Source organism: Phalacrocorax carbo, chromosome 22 (genome assembly GCF_963921805.1).
Source record: "Phalacrocorax carbo chromosome 22, bPhaCar2.1, whole genome shotgun sequence".
NCBI classification, from domain to species: Eukaryota; Metazoa; Chordata; class Aves; order Suliformes; family Phalacrocoracidae; genus Phalacrocorax; species Phalacrocorax carbo.
Genome location: NC_087534.1, coordinates 5,072,323 through 5,089,923, shown reverse-complemented (window position 1 = coordinate 5,089,923; position 17,601 = coordinate 5,072,323). Strand labels below are relative to the sequence as shown.

General features: G+C 56.8%; 1 protein-coding gene across 1 annotated transcript; it reads left to right on the top strand.

Moving 5' to 3' along the window:
- The first annotated feature begins 6,064 nt into the window (after window positions 1-6,064).
- OPRD1 (opioid receptor delta 1) lies at window positions 6,065-17,393 on the top strand. The gene is made up of 3 exons (XM_064471281.1): window positions 6,065-6,387; window positions 12,079-12,428; window positions 13,145-17,393. Exons 1-3 carry the CDS (start codon window positions 6,158-6,160, stop codon window positions 13,678-13,680), a joined length of 1,116 nt encoding a protein of 371 aa, XP_064327351.1. The 5' UTR covers window positions 6,065-6,157; the 3' UTR covers window positions 13,681-17,393.
- The last annotated feature ends 208 nt before the right edge of the window (window positions 17,394-17,601 follow it).

The window sequence follows — 17,601 nt, the reverse complement described above, 5'->3', positions numbered from 1 at the left end:
TCAGGAAAAAAAAAAGTCTCCCATGGGGATGGGGTATGGTGCAGCGTCCTTTGCTGCCAGCACAGCTCGGGGAGGCTGGCGGTGCCCGTGAGCCATATGCTGGCCCCGGCCCCAGCCCCGCTATGGGGCCAGGCATGAGCTGGAGTGAAGAAAAAGGGTCTAGTAACCCTCAATTAAAATAATCAGTTTGGAGGCATTTTTTCAAGGAAACAGGGTGAACCAGCTGATGCACTTAGCCTGTAATTTTAAGGACCCTTGGTGCACCCAGCCTTGGGTGGGAGCAGGGGGCTTGGGGCAGGCTGGCCCCACCTTGAGCCCAGAGAGAGGGCAGTCCCTCTCATGTCTTGGGGACACTGGGCACACCTTGGGGACACTGATGGCATCATCCCCCGGGACAGCGCTGATCTCCGGGAATGGGATTGGCGCCTGCAAAGTCCCCGGCTGAGATTTCCCATCCAACCTCCCCACCGGGCTCCAACCCCGGCCATCTCACAGCATGTCCACCACTATGCAAATACCCTGCCCTCGGAGAGAGCTTCCCTGCACACAATGCTGAGGAAATAATGCTGCAGAAAAATCCTCCTTCTTGCCATTCAGCCACACATAATGGTGAGGCAGAGAAGAATCTCATCTAATTTTAACTCCCCTGAGGGCTGGGCTTTGTTTTTTCCCAGCAGCTGCCCCACAAGGTATGTGAGAAAAACAAAACACACAAATCAGCCCATTTTCCTCTTCAAGGCCAATTTACCTGGAGCTGTCAGTGGAGGGAGGGGAAGCGATGAGCCCAGCAGAGCCAGGGGGAGCAGCCTGGACCCGCAGCTTGGTGGGTACCTGTGCGGTTGGGCTGATGCTCGTGGAGCATCTGGTCCATTCGCTCCCTTCCTTGCAAGTCCCAAAACATCTCAGACCTACAGAAAACAGGTTGATGTTTTCCGCTGTGATTCCCCAGGGTGTGATTCTGCACATGCCCCAGGTCATCCTTCTGAACAAGGGGAGCTGGGTGCAAGCCGAGGCTCGCCAAAAGTGGGTCACCACAAGCTGGGCTCCATCCAGGAGCCTCCACCGCCCCGACCACTTGGGGTTCTCATAGACGCAATGAGAGAGGCAAAAATCCCCTGGGCACATCCATCCGAGCCGCCTGAAGGCCTGAATTAGGATGGGGTGAATCAGGCCCTGAAGAAGCATAACGGCAGCTCAGGGGGAGAAGGTGGGGCTGGTGAATCCCATCTGGTGTGTCAGTTACGTGAGGGGATGGATGGACGGACGGCCAGACTCCGGTTTGGGCCATGCATATGGGACCGCTCTCACCACCATGTAACCTGGTCCCTGCCTCTCCCTGAGGCTGGTGCTGGTCCCAGCACCCAGCACCCAGCACCCATCCCCTCCCCAGGGTGCTCAAAGGAGAACTGGGGTCCGTGGGGACTGTGTGGCTCCGGCTGCGTGGCAGAAGCACAGTCACACTCAGACCTGCCAGCTCCGTTAACCGCGGAGGATTCATTTGGGCACTTCCCCACTGTTTCTAGTGCCTTGCTTCCCTGTGGGAGGCTGCAGGCTGGTCACAGCCCGTTTGCTCTCTGGCTTGGGGAGGTGATGGGCCAGGGTCTGTCCCTGGGCGGGGTTCAGGGCCGGGGCACCCTGTCGGCCCTCCCACAGCACCCACAGGGTGCAAACAAAACCCTGCTCTTTTTGCACGTGGTTTTCTGGGTGCTGCAGCAGCCACCTGGATTTCCAGCCTTGTGGGAGTGTAGATCCCACCTCCAACTTCCCATCTTTGCCCTGGAAAACCCCAGCGGCTCAGCCTCGAGCCATCCCAGTGAGGCTCCTCCTGCAGCAGAAGGAGCTATTTTAGCTTGCTCTGCTCTGCCCAGGTTGCTGTCTGCCTCGCTTAGCCCAGCTGCCTCCTTGTGTGATTCCAGCTCCTCTTACGCATCCTGCTATTTTTAGGCTTCACCCGCAGACCCCGTGATGGGTTCGCACCCCCGAGGGTAGATGGCTTTGCTGAGCAGAAGGGAAAGGAGCTGGTGGGCTCGACAGGAGCCGTTGCCTCCCCGTACCACGCTCCTTCCTTCCCCGCAGGAGGAGTTGCATTTGCTACCAAGAGCAAAGCCATGCAAATAAAGTCCCTCTCTTGGCAGGGTGCAGATGAAACATTCAGGAAACTTTCCAAGCAGCATCTGATTTTGACTTCTGGTGCTGTGGATTTGTTGAGGGGTTTATTCATTTGCTGTCACAACGAGGTTATTTTGGCTCGTCTTAAGCACCTGGGGATGCAGTGCTCCGTCGACAAAGAGCCCCACAAAATGCTCTTGTCAAGGACAAGTGGAAAAGCAGGCAAGGAGATGGAGAAAAAAGGTACCTGCACATGTGGTGTGTCCTTGCCCATGGGTACCATCCAGCACCAGTTCGTGCCAGGGCATTAGGGTGGGTCACGGACAACGATGGGGCCAGGACGCAGCACCCCGGTGGCATTTCAGTCAGTCCCCATCCCCGCAGGATCGATCGCAGAAGCCACGCTCCAGGTCTGAGTGGTATTTGCTTTAAAAGCAAAACCCTGCACAAATAAAAAAACCTGCTTGTGTAGCGTCGGGAGGCGAGAAAGTGGCACACGAATGGCGGTGCACATCAGGGAAAGCCCGTGTGTCCAGCTCTTGGGGCTGCTTGTCTTGCCAAAAGCAACCCTCAGCTCAACTAAAAGGCCATTGCACCCAGCTGCCCCAGCGCCACGTCTTCGAATTTTTGGCAAAAACCCAGTAAAAAAGGAAGTCAAGCACTGGGGAGGGGGACTAAAAATCATAGCTACCCCTCTAGTCATCACAGCCCTTAATTGTCACAGGCAGGACTCAAGCTGGCTGCCAAACTGGAAATTGTATTTATATATAAATATTTTAAAAATATATTTATATGTTTTTATTTTCATTTATATACGTGGCAGAGCTGCCCTGGTGCTGGGGCTCCCCAGCTCACACCTCGGCCCCACGGCCATCGGCACAAGACGCAGCCATCGTGGCGCTGCCGGAGCCCCAGTGCAAGGCTCTCTCCAACAGGGCCAGGGGAGGTGAGCGGCGCGTACGGAGGCTCAGTGTCCTCCTGAGGTCCCGAAAATCTCTGGGGAGAAATCATCTTTTCCTGTTTCCTCCTCCATTAACCTCCAGAGATTCCCATGGATTTCGACTGGAGCCCTGCCAAAGCAGATTCAAAGCTCCTGTGTGTTATTTTTATGGCCATTTTAATTAAACCCAATAAATTCCGGAGGGAAAGAGGGTCTTCCCACTGTGAAATATGCTTTGTCGACTTTGCAGCCTCTGAGTAAATCAAAACACCGCCTTTAGCAGCCGGGGCTGTAAATTCCCCCAGATGGACCCCAGCTCACCGGGTAGATGAGCAACATGAATTTTCCTCCTCGACAGCCTCAGTGTCGCTCTCGCCACCCCGATTTGATTTAACTCCTCTTCTGCACAGGGGCTGTTTGGAGGGGGGTGGGAGAGGCAGCGTCCCCCTTTTATCCAGCAGGTGGAGGAGAAAATACAAGCTAAGGCAATGGCATGGAGAGCTTCCTAAGGGGAGCAATCCCCATAGGAGAGCAGGACACAAGCCCTGATAAAGTGGCACCGATAAAACTCGGGGTGTGGACAGACGCCTCGGCTGCCCGGGCACCCTCGCTCCTGGCTGGGGACTGACCAGCACCAGGACTCGCAGGAGCCATCGCTGCCCTTCGCCTGCTGCATGAATGGTCCTCGCGCTCGTGCACTGCAATGGGGTGATGCTCTCCCCTCCGACACAGCCTCCCTGCCTCAGTCTCCCCAGTTTTGGGAACTAACAAGTGTGGCAGTAGCCCGGCTCAGCAGGTGGAGCAGCACCAACCAAATGCAGGCGGATGAACAGCAAAGCCCTTTAAAGATTTTCCATTTGTTTTACGTATCCGCTGGGTTTATTTTTAACATTCCAGTTGAAAAAAAAATAAATAAATGCCAGAGCTGAGCCGAGAGGATGTGTTTGCTGGAACCTGCTAGGATGATGAGTTCCTTGCAGATAACGCCTTGGAAAAGGGTCAGTGTGGGGTCTTTCACCATGCTGGGAGCCAAGTGAAGGGATGAGCTCTCTTCCAAATTGCTCCTCAGTCACACTAAAAGCTATTTCACACTCCCTGACCCAGCGTTTCTCTCCCACTGGGACAGATCAGCAGCCGGATTGCGTCAGAGCTCTGCACAGCAGAGACTTGCCACCTTGCTCTGGGCCTGGGAGGCTGTTTGCACCCTAGGGAAGGTGTTTAAACCCCATGTCCTGAAGGACATGCGCTTCTGGGATGTAGCCCTCTGTCCTGCCTGGGCTTTCCATGCCTCGTGCCTCCTTGCAAAACCATCACAGGAATGGGAACACCCACCCTCCGGGCAGAGAGGTTGATGCACTGCATGAAGATGCAAAGTGCAGGACCCAAGGCAGATAATGCATTAAAGCCATCCCTGTGCTCCCAGTTCCTGCCCATATCCATCCCACCAGCCCTCTGGGATGAAGCCGGGAGTGCTGCCACCGAAACCCTCGCTGCATGACGGCAGAAACCCCCCTCACAGTGTTGCTGCCTCCTCGGTCAGCGGCCCAGGAGCTGTTTACCATCTGAACCATCGAATGAATGAAAAGCTATTAATTCCCTCCTAGGCATTTTTATGAGGCTCTTGATGAAATATCTGGATGCTTCGACACTGCAGGAGTTTTATGCCGGCAGAGATCTATGCAGATTGAAAATCCCATCTCTAGGGTTGAACCAGCTGCTGGCCTTTCCTCCATGTCCTGTGTCCTGTCTCCTGTCCATCCTGAGCCAAAGGCACCCAAAATTGCAGCAAACCATCCTATCTGGCCAAACCAGCTCTGTCTCAGGGCACAGGGCAATGACTGAATCCATCCCCAAAGTGAAGAGGCAACAGAGGCCCCACAAAAACGGGACCCCACAGCCCCTGCATCTGCTGGGTCTCCAGGAAAAATAAGGCTCCTGCCTCTCTGCTTTGCAGACCCTGAAAAGGGGGTGACCTGCTGGGGGGGTCCTGCCCCAAGGAAGGCAAGGGTGACCCTCAGCATCCCACAAGCCCAGCTCTGCTGAGCAGACAGTGCTCATGGGCCTGTGTGTGCACCCCCACCCTGCAGCATCCCCCTAAATCCCTCACCCTGCAGCAGCATCCCTCCTAACCCCCCCCAGCATCGCTCCCCAAGTCCTTCTTCAGCATCCCCCCCAAAACCCCTCACCCCACAGCAACCTCCCCAGATCCCCCTCCATCACCCCACCATACCTCTCCCCCAGCACCCCTCCGAATTCCCCCACCGACAGCATCCCTCCCAGTCCCTCCCTCAAGCCCCCACCCCACAGCATCCCTCCTGAGTCCCCCTGCAATATCCCCCCCCAAGCTCCTCAGCATCCCCAAACCCCCCACCTCCCAGCATATAGAAGGAGAGAGAAGGCACAGGGTGAGGGGGGAGATTGAAGAGACCCCAGCTTTGCTTTGGGCACAAGGGGGCTGTTTGTCCCCCCCTCCTTCTTCCAGACAAAGAAAACCCGAAACAGCCATAGCGCCGAGACACACCGCACCCCCCGTCAAGCCCGGGCCCCCCGGGACGCTCGGGGCCGCCCCCGCAGCTCTGCCGGCACTGGGGGTGGGCGGCAGGCAGGGATGGGGGGCAGGCAGGGTCCGTGGCGGGGGGGTGCAGGCAGGGATGGGGGCGGGGAAGGCAGGCAGGGATGGAGAGGGGGATGCAGGTAGCGACCTGGGGGGTGGGAAAGGAGACAGGGATTGGGGGGTGTCAGGCAGTGGCTAGGGAGGAAGACAGCGACATGCGGGGGTGGGGGGGACGCAGGTAGGTACCGAGGGGGGAGGAAGGGAGGCAGGGACGGGGGGGACAGATAAGGAGCAGGGGGGAGGATAGCGGGCAGGGAGCGGGGGGAGCAGGCAGGGAGGTGCTGGCGGGAGGTGGGAGGGAGGCAGGCAGGGGTGGGGGCAGACGGGCGGGCAGGGCCGCCCCCGGCCCCACGTGGCTCGGGGGACACGCCGGGTTTATAAGGCGTCCCCGGCCGCGGGTGGGTGCGGGAGGAGGCGGCGGCGCTGGCCGGGAGGGGGGCTCGGACCCGCCGCTCTCGGATGCGCACGGGGGGGGCCAGCGCCGCCCGTGGGCCATGGAGCTGCCCACGGAGCTGCCCACGGAGCTGCCCACCGCTGCCGGTACCTCCTGGGGCAACGGCACTGCCTGGGCCCCCCTGCCCGGCCACGGGGTCAATGACACGGGGCCGCAGAGGGCCAAGAACGCCACCTCCATCCTCATCGCCATCGTCATCACCGCGCTCTACTCCGTGGTGTGCGTGGTGGGGCTGCTGGGCAACGTCCTGGTCATGTACGGCATCGTCAGGTGAGAGCGGGGTGCCCCGGCGGCACCCCACACCAGCCTCGGCGCCGGGGAGGCTGTGAAAAGGGGGAGCAAGGGTGTGTGGGGTGAGCAGGTGTGAGAGGGGAGCGTGCGCTGGGGCGAGTGAGTGTGCAAGACGTGAGACGGCAGCCAGAGCCAGCGTGCACCGGGGATGAGCGTGCACCATGTGCAAGACGTGAGACGGCAGCAGGAGCGAGGGTGGGTGTGCACCGGGCGCTTGTGAGCGCAGGTAGCACGGAGATGGGTGTAGCTGGTGGGCGTGATGTGCGTGTGAACAGTGTGTGTGTGCGAGCACAAACGTGTGTGGAGCATGTCTGGATGCTGTGCAAGAAGAAAAAGCAAAGACTGCGTGTGCACGGAGCAGCACGGGAGGGTGCACGGGAGCCGGTGTTCGGGGGGGAAGCTGGGGGACACACCCCGACCCCAGCAGCCGCATGTTCCTCACCCTTGCACGGGGAGCTGGGGGAAGAGGAGCTGCAGGGCCGGTCATGCTGGGGTTTGGGAGAGGCAAGAGGTTGGCGGGGTATTTATTTCCAACTCACAAATTCCACCGCTGAGAGCTGCCCTGTTCACAGGGAGGCTCCCAAGTCCCCCGAGCACCCACCCCACGGCTGGTGGGCTCCCACTGGTACCTAGCCCACTCCATCACCCGGACCCAAGATGCTCAGAGCATGAATTACCCACCGCAGCCCATTCCCAGCTCTGCCCGAGCTCGTGTTCGTGCCGACGGCACCTCCCGCAGCTGGCTGACTCCTGCTTTTCTCTAACAAAGAGCAGGAGCCCGCATTGCCCAGCCCCAGCTCGCACCACGGCCGAGCTGTCCCCTGGCCCCCCCAGCATGAGGCATCAGCTCCAGAGAGAGCTGCTCGCGTCCCGGGGGACCCTGAACCCCGCTTTGGCTCTGTCCAGCATTGCAGTGGGAAGGCGAGCGCTGGGGCAGGTCCTTGGCTGGCAGAGGCACTTCTGCCGAGGCTTTCCCTGGGAAGGGAGGGGGTCTTCTGGGTCTCTGCACCCCAGGACAAACAACAGGACCTCAAAACCCCGCTTTTGGCAGATGGGGCACAGTGAGATGCTGCTGTTCCCAGTCCAGCACTTCTGACGGGGTGCAAAATTTCCTGCCCGTACGAACTGCCTCTTTGTCCGAGACACCAGTTGATCCTCTCTGGGTAAGATGGGTTAATGTGGCCAAAGCTGCAGTTAATATGGGACAATAAAGCCAAGTCTTGCAGACCGCAGGACCACCGCCGGCAGCAGGGGCTGGCAGAGCCCTCCATGGCCCCCCAGACCCCAGCGGCAGCGGAGGACGGGGCTGGGCAGCAGCGGAGGCAGGAGCCGTGCTCACCATCGCACCGCTGCTGGTGATGGCACAGAAGCTTCGCCACCTCCAGCCTGGCAGGAGGGAACAGGGGTCTCACTGCATCCCTGCACTTCAATGCACCCCTCCCACATCAAAGGGGGCTCGTCCTGGGGTGGGGGGCCAGGATTCATAGGGTTAATCCCAATTCCCATCACTCCAGGGGTTGCTGTAACCCCAGCTGGGGCCAAAACCTGGGGGGCCAAATCAGAACTTGAGACTGGATTTAGGCAAACCCCCAGAATCCTCATTTTTAACCACTTCCATCCCCCCCTCCACAGCACTTTCCATCCGTAGCGTTACAGGAGGTCAGCACAGCCCGGCAATGCCTGCGCACAAAATAAATGTGGTGACTCACTGTGGGGAAGCAAAACAGCCTGAAACATGCCCACGAGCCTCGCCAGGCTGCCCATCACCCTTGCGCCTGGCTCCCCACTCCTTGGGTACCTCTGCTGTGTATTTTTAGCCACCTGAGAGGGTGGGCGGATGGGTAGCGCGATGGGGCTGCCACTCGCTGGCCCTAGCCAACACCGGATGGGATTTTTTCATTGACCCAAAGCAGCTTTAAAAATATCAGTCCTAGACTGAAAAAGCAAATTAAGGTAACTGTTGCAGAGACATACGCCACGTTCAGTGTCACGGTGAAGGATGAGTGTTATTAGACCCCCTCCAGCTGGTTCTGCTCTAGCAGAGGGAAGGCATTTTAAAGAGAAGGCTTTAATGTGCAAACAACATCCTCCCTATTTAACTCACTAAGTAACCTAATGTTACCCATGCTTTAGAAAGCCTGACTTTACAGCATCCACAGATCCCACCACCGTGGTTTCTAGCCCCCATTTTCCGCCCCACCAGCTGATGATGGAATTAAATACATCTCCCAAGGAACGAATAAATGCCATCCTCTGAGCCCCTGGGACAGGAGGGGCTGGGGACACACACAAAGCCCAGCCTGTGCCTTCGCCCCTTACGTCGCTGAGCTCACCTGGAGTTTCACAGGGGTTCATTGGCAGAGTTGCTCCACGTTGGGAGGGTTTAGGACAGGACTAGTCAGGCTCCACTGGGGGAAACCTGTCTCCATGTGGGATAGGGCTGTGAAATGGGATCAGCTTGGGTTCAGACCTTGCTGATGGGGAGATACTGGACACCTCCCACTGCCCTTGGGCCCGTGCAGAGTGCCCGGGCAGCCTGCAAGCACGGCTGGAGTGCATCCTGCGGGGCTCGGGGACCTCGGGGTCCCTGGGGACACGGCGCTGAGGATGCCACACAGCTCTGTGCATGCCAGGGAGCAGGTACATGTAGGACTCTGCTCCATGGCCCCCAGCTGAGCTCCCCGAATGGGCACCCAGCACCCCAGAGCGTCGAGCACAGCCAAAACCCAAATCACTCCTTGCCCAGAGCAGCCAAAACCCAGCCGTGCGCCCGGAGGGAGCTCAGCCTCCCCAGCACCCTCCGACAGCAGCGCGGCAGACAGCCCTGACGGCGACCGGCACCGCAATTACTGCTGCATTGTCAGGCACTTTTAAATATACCCCTGGAAGCAATTTGCAGCTGCGAGCTCAGGCTTGCGGGTGCCCGTGTCCCTGCAGAGCCCATCAACCCCCTGCCAGCCCCTGCACAGGCTGCAAGGGGCATCCCTTTGCTGGGTGCAGGATTTGTTAAGCCAGGCTCTTTAAAGTGGTGGCTTTAAGCAGCTCCAGGATCTTTGCAAGTGTTTTTTTTTTTTTCACTTTTTTTTATTTTCTGAGAGGTTTGGAGAGCTCAGGGGTCCCTACCTGGGAGTCCCAATGCTGGCATCGCTGCTGGAATGCGGAGCCGCCCTGCGCTCGCTCCATCCCCTCCAGACTCATCTCGCCATCAACACCTTCCAGATTGTTTCGTTCAAGTGCATAACTTCCCAATCAAGGCACTCGCTTAATTGCGATGGGTTTGGCAGCCCAGGGAGCTCCATCAGCAGAAAGGGCCGGTTTGCTTTGCTACGGGGGATAAACCTCTTTCCTGGAGCAGCGGCTTTGTTTGCATCTCTGGGGGGGGCCACCACAATGGACCCCCCACCCTGTGCAGGGGGTTTGACCCTCAGCCCAATCCTGGAGGGGCCTGAATCCTGCCCCAAATCCCCAGCTCCGGGGGATAAATTAAGTCATCCCCATTATCCCAGCCATCCCCATCACTGCTTTGCGTCACCAGCACAGCCCCACCCTGCCCGGGGAGGGGGGTACAGCCCCGGCCCCCCCAGCCCCACCGCTCCCGGCACATCTGGCAGGGCATCGGGGAAGTGCTTACCCAGCGCGGCCAAGCACGCCTGGCAGAGCGTGATGACTGATGAAAACATGACTGATTTTTTCCACTTTACTCAAAAAGCAGAGATCAAAGAAGTGTGAATCTACCTGAAATGACTATTTTTTTTTTAAATCTAGGTGAGCCAAAACCTGACAATAACACAAATTCTCAGGTTTTTGTTTAACCTGGAATTAAACTTTTCTAAGAGATGTATTCGCAAAAGAGCTTGGAAAATAACACTAAAGAGAACTGAAAAGGGCTTTTCAAGGAAAAGACATTTTTTCATGCTGCATTTAAAATTTAAAAAAGTTCAACTCAAGTATTTCCACCCTTGGGCAAGGAGCTGCCATTCGCAGCTAAGGCGAATGAGAAGGGAACACTGCTGGGGCCGGGAGCTGGTCCGAGCTGCTACGTTCTCCCAGAGAGAAATGTCTTTTGCAGCCTCCATCTCCTGGCTCTACTGACAGCATGACCTGGCGGGTCTCTGCCCCCACCGGCATGCTTTCCTGACCCTGCTGAGATGGAGAAAAGGACAAAGTGAAGGGAATTGATATTACCATCGAGCCCAGGAGCCTCTTTCCTACACCAGCCTGCTCTCCTGGTCTTCAGCCAGGGCAGCAGAGCAACAACCATCTAAGATGGGAGCTACTCACTCGCCTCACCCCAATTTATTCCATGTACCCCATCACACGAAGGGGTTATTCTATGAACTGGGTCAGTATCTTTTCCTCTATCAACCAAGGGGTTGTGTCCCCTGATACACCAGAGCCAAATCGAGCCCCTCTGTCTAGGACTGAACCCAACCCCGGGGATGCTACAGGCAGGTTTAGCCACAGACAGCGATGCTTGTGTTCAAACTGACACTTTCCTTAATTAATTAGGGTGAATCTAAATGAGCGCAGGGCTGCGGAGGATGCTCTGAGCAACCGGGACTTGTGGGAAGGGAGTGCGTAGGGAGGGTATGAGTTGCTGGTGTAAGCCCTTACCTCAGCCTAGCAAACAACCCGGGGTCGGCCGCAGATCCCCCCAACCCAACCCCAACGTGTTGCCCATTGGGGACCCCCAACAACAGGGATGAGCGTCCGTTTCAAACCAACCACACATTCGAAGCATCACCTTGAGCAACATCTGCAGGGCTGGGAGCTCCAAGGACATGCACCCATCCCCGCTGGCCACAGTGCTTACCAGCCCTGGCACCCACCAAAACGATGCCTCATCTCTTCAGGAAGGGTTTTGGCACTTAAGACCGGGCTTTTCTCTTACCGCGATGTAACAAGGACCAGAGCTGGCTTGCCAGCCACGGGTGGCTGCAGCCCTTGCCGAACGCCCCGGGGAAAGCGGCACCGAGCCCCCGAGCCACGTGCCGCGGCCGAGGCAGCCAGGCTTCCCCAAAGGATCTGGAGTTCCAGCCTGGCTAATTGGGCAGCTTCCAGATGGCCTGTTTCCGGGGGTAATCGATCCAATTTCTGCAAGTAAACTCAACAGGGAAGCAAGCTAGATAATCACGATTTACTGGGTGGAAAATCAGATAATGGAGGTTTTGAGAGGTAAAGGACATTGTGCAACTGATTCAGGGAAGTGAAGTAAATTGATTTGAGAAGTGACTTCCCTGAAAACTTCTTCAGATTTCCTTTGAATAAAGGCAGCCACGTGAATGAGTGTCACCTCCTCGGTCAGGTAAGCGATAACCGCTTCAGCAGGGTCTAACCCATGTTCTGCAGGTGCGGGATAAGGTCCCAGGTGCAAGTGCAAACCCATGCTCAGGCACTGGGATTTCAACACACACTAAAACCATGCACAGAATCAAGTACTTTATCAACATGTTCCCTGGTCCAGCTGGGAGGGTGCTGAGCACATTGGTGCTGCAGAAGGGCACGTCACATGCACATACTTTTGCCCACCAAGGGTGATGGCACCTTGCGAGCAGCCAGGGAAAGCCAGGCTGTGCCCCTGCCCCATCTTGTTGAGCGTGCACACACATACTTGGGCATGGCAAGCCGGCCCTGGCCACCTGTGATGGCTCCCTTCTCTGCCACCCCCAGGTACACCAAGATGAAGACAGCTACCAACATCTACATCTTCAACCTGGCCCTGGCAGATGCGCTGGCCACCAGCACGCTGCCCTTCCAGAGCGCCAAGTACCTGATGGAGACCTGGCCCTTTGGGGAGCTGCTCTGCAAAGTTGTGCTCTCCATTGACTACTACAACATGTTCACCAGTATCTTCACCCTCACCATGATGAGTGTGGACCGCTACGTTGCCGTGTGCCACCCGGTTAAGGCCCTGGACTTCCGCACACCAGCCAAGGCTAAGATCATCAATGTCTGCATCTGGGTGCTCTCCTCCCTCATTGGGGTACCCATCATGGCCATGGCGGTCACCAAGTCAAAAGGCAAGTGGCTTCTGGGGGAAAGTTCCCTCCTGTCCCATCTGTCCATCCCGGGGGGGTGACCTGGCAAACCCAAGCCACCTAGTCTTGTAAAAGGTCTGAGCTCAGTGATGGGCACCCCTCCAAGGAACCGTAAGCATGCCCTGCCATGGAAAATCATCATGGTGTCATTTTCCGTCTTGGCTGCAGAGGTTGAAAACTGCCCCAGAAATTCTCCTCCCCGCTCCCCATCTCCAGTCCAACCAGTGCCTCTCCCCAGCTGCTGGGGTGCAAATCGGGTGCCTACAAACACTCCCAGTGCTAGTGCAAAGTCCCCAGCTGGCCCACAGTAAGATCCACAGGGGCTGTGTTAGGCTGCCAGCCCTTGGCTGCTAGGAAAGCTCTGGGCGCCTTGGGGAAGTGGACAGGTTTCAGCGGAAGGTGACACGGGGACGTGTCTGCCACGGGGGTTGGGAGGAGACAGCGTGGGGATGGCCCAGGAGGCTCTGCAGGGAACGAGTCCCTGGGTCACTGCTCCCACTACGTCCCCTCGGCACCCCAAGGGCAGGGGGCTGGTGGCACAAAGCTCCTGGGGAGTCTCCGCAAAGAGCTGGTAGGTGGGCATGCATCTCCTTGTGTTTTTAATAAGCATGGCCATGCCCAGCCATGACCGAGCAGAAAGCAGGCAGTATTCATAGCAGACACTCCATCAGCTCTCTCCCTGATCATCCTCTCTCCCACAGACGGGATGGTGCTGTGCATGCTCCAGTTTCCCGATCCTCCCATCTACTGGGACACCGTGACCAAGATCTGTGTCTTCATCTTCGCCTTCATGGTCCCCATCTTGGTCATCACCATCTGCTACGGGCTGATGATCCTTCGCCTGAAAAGCGTCCGCCTCCTCTCGGGCTCCAAGGAGAAAGACCGCAATCTGCGGCGCATCACACGCATGGTGCTGGTGGTGGTGGCAGCCTTCATCATTTGCTGGACACCCATCCACATCTTTGTCATCGTCTGGACGCTGGTGGACATAGACAAGAAGAACCCCTACGTGGTGGCCAGCCTGCATTTCTGCATCGCCCTGGGTTATACCAACAGCAGCCTCAACCCAGTCCTTTACGCTTTCCTGGATGAAAATTTCAAGAGGTGTTTCAGAGAGTTTTGCCTGCCTTTCCGAGCCCGCGTGGACCAAAACAGCTTCTCCCGCGCCAGAAACACCACGCGGGAGCGTGTCTCCACCTGCACCCCTTCTGAAGCCCGCAACAAGCCGGCATGACTAGACGTGGGCAGCCCCCAGTGGGGCTGCCAGGGCCACGGGGGGGATGACCTGCGCTCAGAAGTGACCCAGGTCACCACCACGGAGCTCTAGCAGAGCGGTGGCCCGGGCGCTGTTTGATAACGCCACTGGGTTCTGTTCAGACTGAAAGCAAGTGATTGCAAAGACTTTTTTCATCCTGGAGAACCCAGGATGGGGGAATGAGGACTCACCAAGCAATGTAGGGAGAGGACCAAAACAAGAGGCGACCTGGGCAAAGCTGCTCTGCTGCTGCTCCCACCGCTGCCGGGGAAAGCCGGCAGCCCCGCACACCCAGTGCAGGCTGTCACTCTCCAAAAGGTGGCTGTCGGCAAAGCCCAAGGATCCTGGGACACCACGACTGCAATGACCACGTACTTCTCCTCCTACATGGGCCAAGGTGGCATCGCATCCGAGGCAAAAGGGGAAACACTCCCGTGGCAGAAAGGGACTGTGCCAGGAGGTGCTGCCATGTCATGGGGCCTCACTCCATGCCCTCTGAGCTGTGTCCAACAAACAGCCACAGATGGGAAGAGAAAACGATGCCGCTTAGAGACAGTGTTATCAAAAAGCGTCAGATCCACAGTAAAAATTTTACTGGAGTCCTTCAAACCGGGACTGGCCCCAGAGGACAACTTTCTACTGTTAATGCCATTACTGTATTATTTAGAAACCTCTGACTGCAGCCTAGACACGGCTGTGATGCTGGGAATACGGATAAGGCCAGGGGGTGGCTGGGGTGATGGAGCAGGGCACGTCCCAAGCTCACCCCATGTCCGTGTGCTGACGCCAAATTCCCCCAGCATCCACCAGGGTGACAGGGAACTGCTCCTCACCCATCTGCCTCCAAAGACATTAAGCCCAAGAAAGAGCTCATTAAGAGAGCAATCTGTGGGGACTTGAGGAGTTTCTCACAGTGCTAAAGCAATTGGGATGGACTAATGGGTGGTGCTGCGAGGGCTCTCCCTCCACTGCCCGTTGGGTGAAGGATGAGCAACAGCGCTGCCCGGATTTCCTTTAGCAAAGCCAAAAAGGATAGGATTATTATTTTAGTAGAAGATGGGAAAAATATCACCATCGTTTCGTAATTCCCCGAGCAGGGGAAGTGCAAGCGCTCTCTGTGCTGAGAAAGGACCCACAGCCCGTGAGAGGCAGAGTTTTGGGGATTTCACGCCCAGCACTCATCTGGATGGAGCAGCCATCCCTCCCAAGAAGTGGCTGAGCTCCAAGGCAGCACATCCTGCAGGAGTCACCAGCCAGGGACCTCTGGACCGCATTATCTGCCACTAAACGATGACCGATGGGTCCTCCTGGTCTTCTGCTCCCTGAATCACCCCCGCCGGCTGCGAGCAGCATCCGGGAGCCACAATTTTTCCTTCCTCTCACCTTCCCACCACCGCGGCTGTGGCTGGGAGGTCAAACAGGCTGAGGAGGAGGAGGCTCAGAGGGAGCGGTAATAGCATTTAGTGGACAAATTGATGCAGCTGGAGGAAGCAGACAAGTGCCTGGGTGCACCTGGGGCTCGTGGGCTGCATGGAGGGCCTGGGTTGTGTCTCTGGTTTTTCCAGTTGCATCAATTTAGCCAAATAAAGGTCATTACCTCTCCTTACCAGCCCTACCTTTCTCCGGAGCCTGTGGAAATTGCAGCCTCCCCATTAGGAAGGCAGAGCTGACACGGCAGCCAACACCAATTTCTCTTTCAAAGGAACCAAACAGGGTGAAATTTCCCATTTGGATCTCAAATTAATTGCTGCCGAAGCACACGAACGATCCTCCTCATCTGCCTGCACCGTGTCCCCTTGGCCTGAGCAAAAGCCTCTTGCTGGGTGCTGCATCAGCCCAGATAGCTCCAGCTCCTGCCCAGGGCTCCTCAGGATCCCTTTGCAGGCATGGATGGGGTCCTGGTCCACCGGCAGAGCCACGCTTGCTCTGCTCATCCCCTGCTGCCACAAGCCCGGCAGCAACGCTCCAGTGTGGAGCACTGGGTGCAGGAGGCTGAGCAGGATCGGCTCCAGGGCAGGAGCTGAGCGAAAATCCCCAGGGTCCCACGAGGCTGAGCTTCAGCTGCATGAGAAGAGGGACTAAAGTGTCTAGAAGGAGTTGGAGGCCACCCTTCAGCTCTCCACCTCCACCCAACCTAGGGGCAAAACCCTCAGCGCCGTGCAGTGGGAAAGGCTCTTGGTTTGGAGCTGGCTTATGGTGGGGTCGTGGCAAGGGTGGGATGTGCCAGCAGGGCTGGGTGTCCTTGCAGGGGTGGGATGTCCCACGCTGTGGATCAGGATGTCTTGTGTTTCACTCCAGGCTTCAGCATGAAGCTGAATTCCACCTTGGTATCTCTATTTGAGGGGTAACCCCAAAACTGTGATGACCCAAAATCATTGGTCTCTTTAATCCTCCTTAGCCGGTGCCTCATTGTCCCCTAGAAATACCGACCCCATGGTCGAGGCTGGTGAAGGCACAAAGGACAGCAGCGTTTCCAGCCGTAGCAGCGGTGGCTGCCGAGAGCACAGCTAAGAAACTGGGGGGCACATGGGAGGTGAAGCCCATCACCCCTGCGTGGGGCATCTCTGCCCCAGCACAGCCCCTTCGGGGACACGCCATCGTGTTGGGGGGACCAAGTTGCGAGTGCCGGAGGCTGCAGGTTGGCTCGGGACTCCACAGGCAGCTTGGCCACCCCCCAAAACTCAACCACCCCATTTCCCATCCCCACAGGTTCTTTCCATCTGGGGGAGCTCTGCCAAATTCCCAGCCCGTGTCTGCAATGGCCTTAAAGCAGGTTAAAAGGCTTCAAGTCATACGATTTTTTAAATGCAGCCACACTTGGGCAGAGCTGGGAGCCCAGGATGCAGTGAGAATCGTGGCTTTTCTTAGGTTTTGCTGCCAAAAGAAAAAAAAAACCAAAACAAAAACAAAAAAAGAATATTCCTGGGGAAAAGGGGACATTGATGGCAAACACCGCACCAGAGCCCTTGTGATGACACGGAGGGGCATCACCCGCCTGCCCGTTTCAGCAGCATCCCGGCAGGCGTCCAAGGGCTGATCCAGCTTCTCCCCACAATGGCACCCACCCAAAAGCAGCTCCACCAGCCCCTCACCGGGTCTGGGAAACCAGGGTCGGATCCTGACCCCGGGCAACATCGCTGGGAGCTTATATCTGCCCACACAGAGCCACGCCGCAGCTGGGGTGCTCAGAGAGCACTCTCTGTATGCTTATATATATGTATATGTATGTATATCTCTCTCTGTCTATAGCTGTATGAAATTAAAGTGACCCCAAGGCACCCCATCCCGTCCCCCGCTATAGCAGCCCCCTGCTACTCCATGTGTGATGGAGCTCGGGCTCCTGCCCGAATCTGCCAGGTCCACAGCATCGACTGGCACCTTGCAAAGTGCTTCAGCCAATAAATCCTGCTTCAGACCTCATGATTTTGGGCTTTCAATGACATTTCTGTATAGGAACTGTGCTTTCTAAAAAAAAAAAATTAATAAAATAAGAGATTGCAAGCAGTTTCCAGCTCTCCTTTGACTCTCAGGCACTGAAAATGAGCAGGGTCCTTCTCAGGGCAGCATTCTGGGGAGTGGTGGGAGAGGAATCATGTCTAAATTCAAGTTTTGAAAACTGTACTGGGAAAAAAACCCCAGCTTCATAAACCCCAAGCCCCTTTAGCTGAGGTTATTTTGCAAGCCCCGGTAACCAAAAGCCTTTGCACCGCACCGACGGCATTCAAGGCAGCCCTCTGCTGCCGGTCATCAAGATAGAGTTTTATTTTAACAGCCCAGCAGCTCAAACTCCGGCCCAAATTACATTTGTAATTTAAATGCAAATGAGGATTTAGTGAAAATGCAACGGAAAGGGGTGCTGGAGCCTGTAACTCTGCTCCTGCTTAATGAGACTTTGGATTT

Coding starts and splice junctions, on each gene's coding strand:
- OPRD1 (XM_064471281.1), top strand. CDS start 6,158: ATGGAGCTGCCCACGGAGCTGCCCACGGAGCTGCCCACCGCTGCCGGT. Junction 6,388..12,078: donor GTCATGTACGGCATCGTCAG/GTGAGAGCGGGG, acceptor TGCCACCCCCAG/GTACACCAAGATGAAGACAG. Junction 12,429..13,144: donor GGCGGTCACCAAGTCAAAAG/GCAAGTGGCTTC, acceptor TCCTCTCTCCCA/CAGACGGGATGGTGCTGTGC.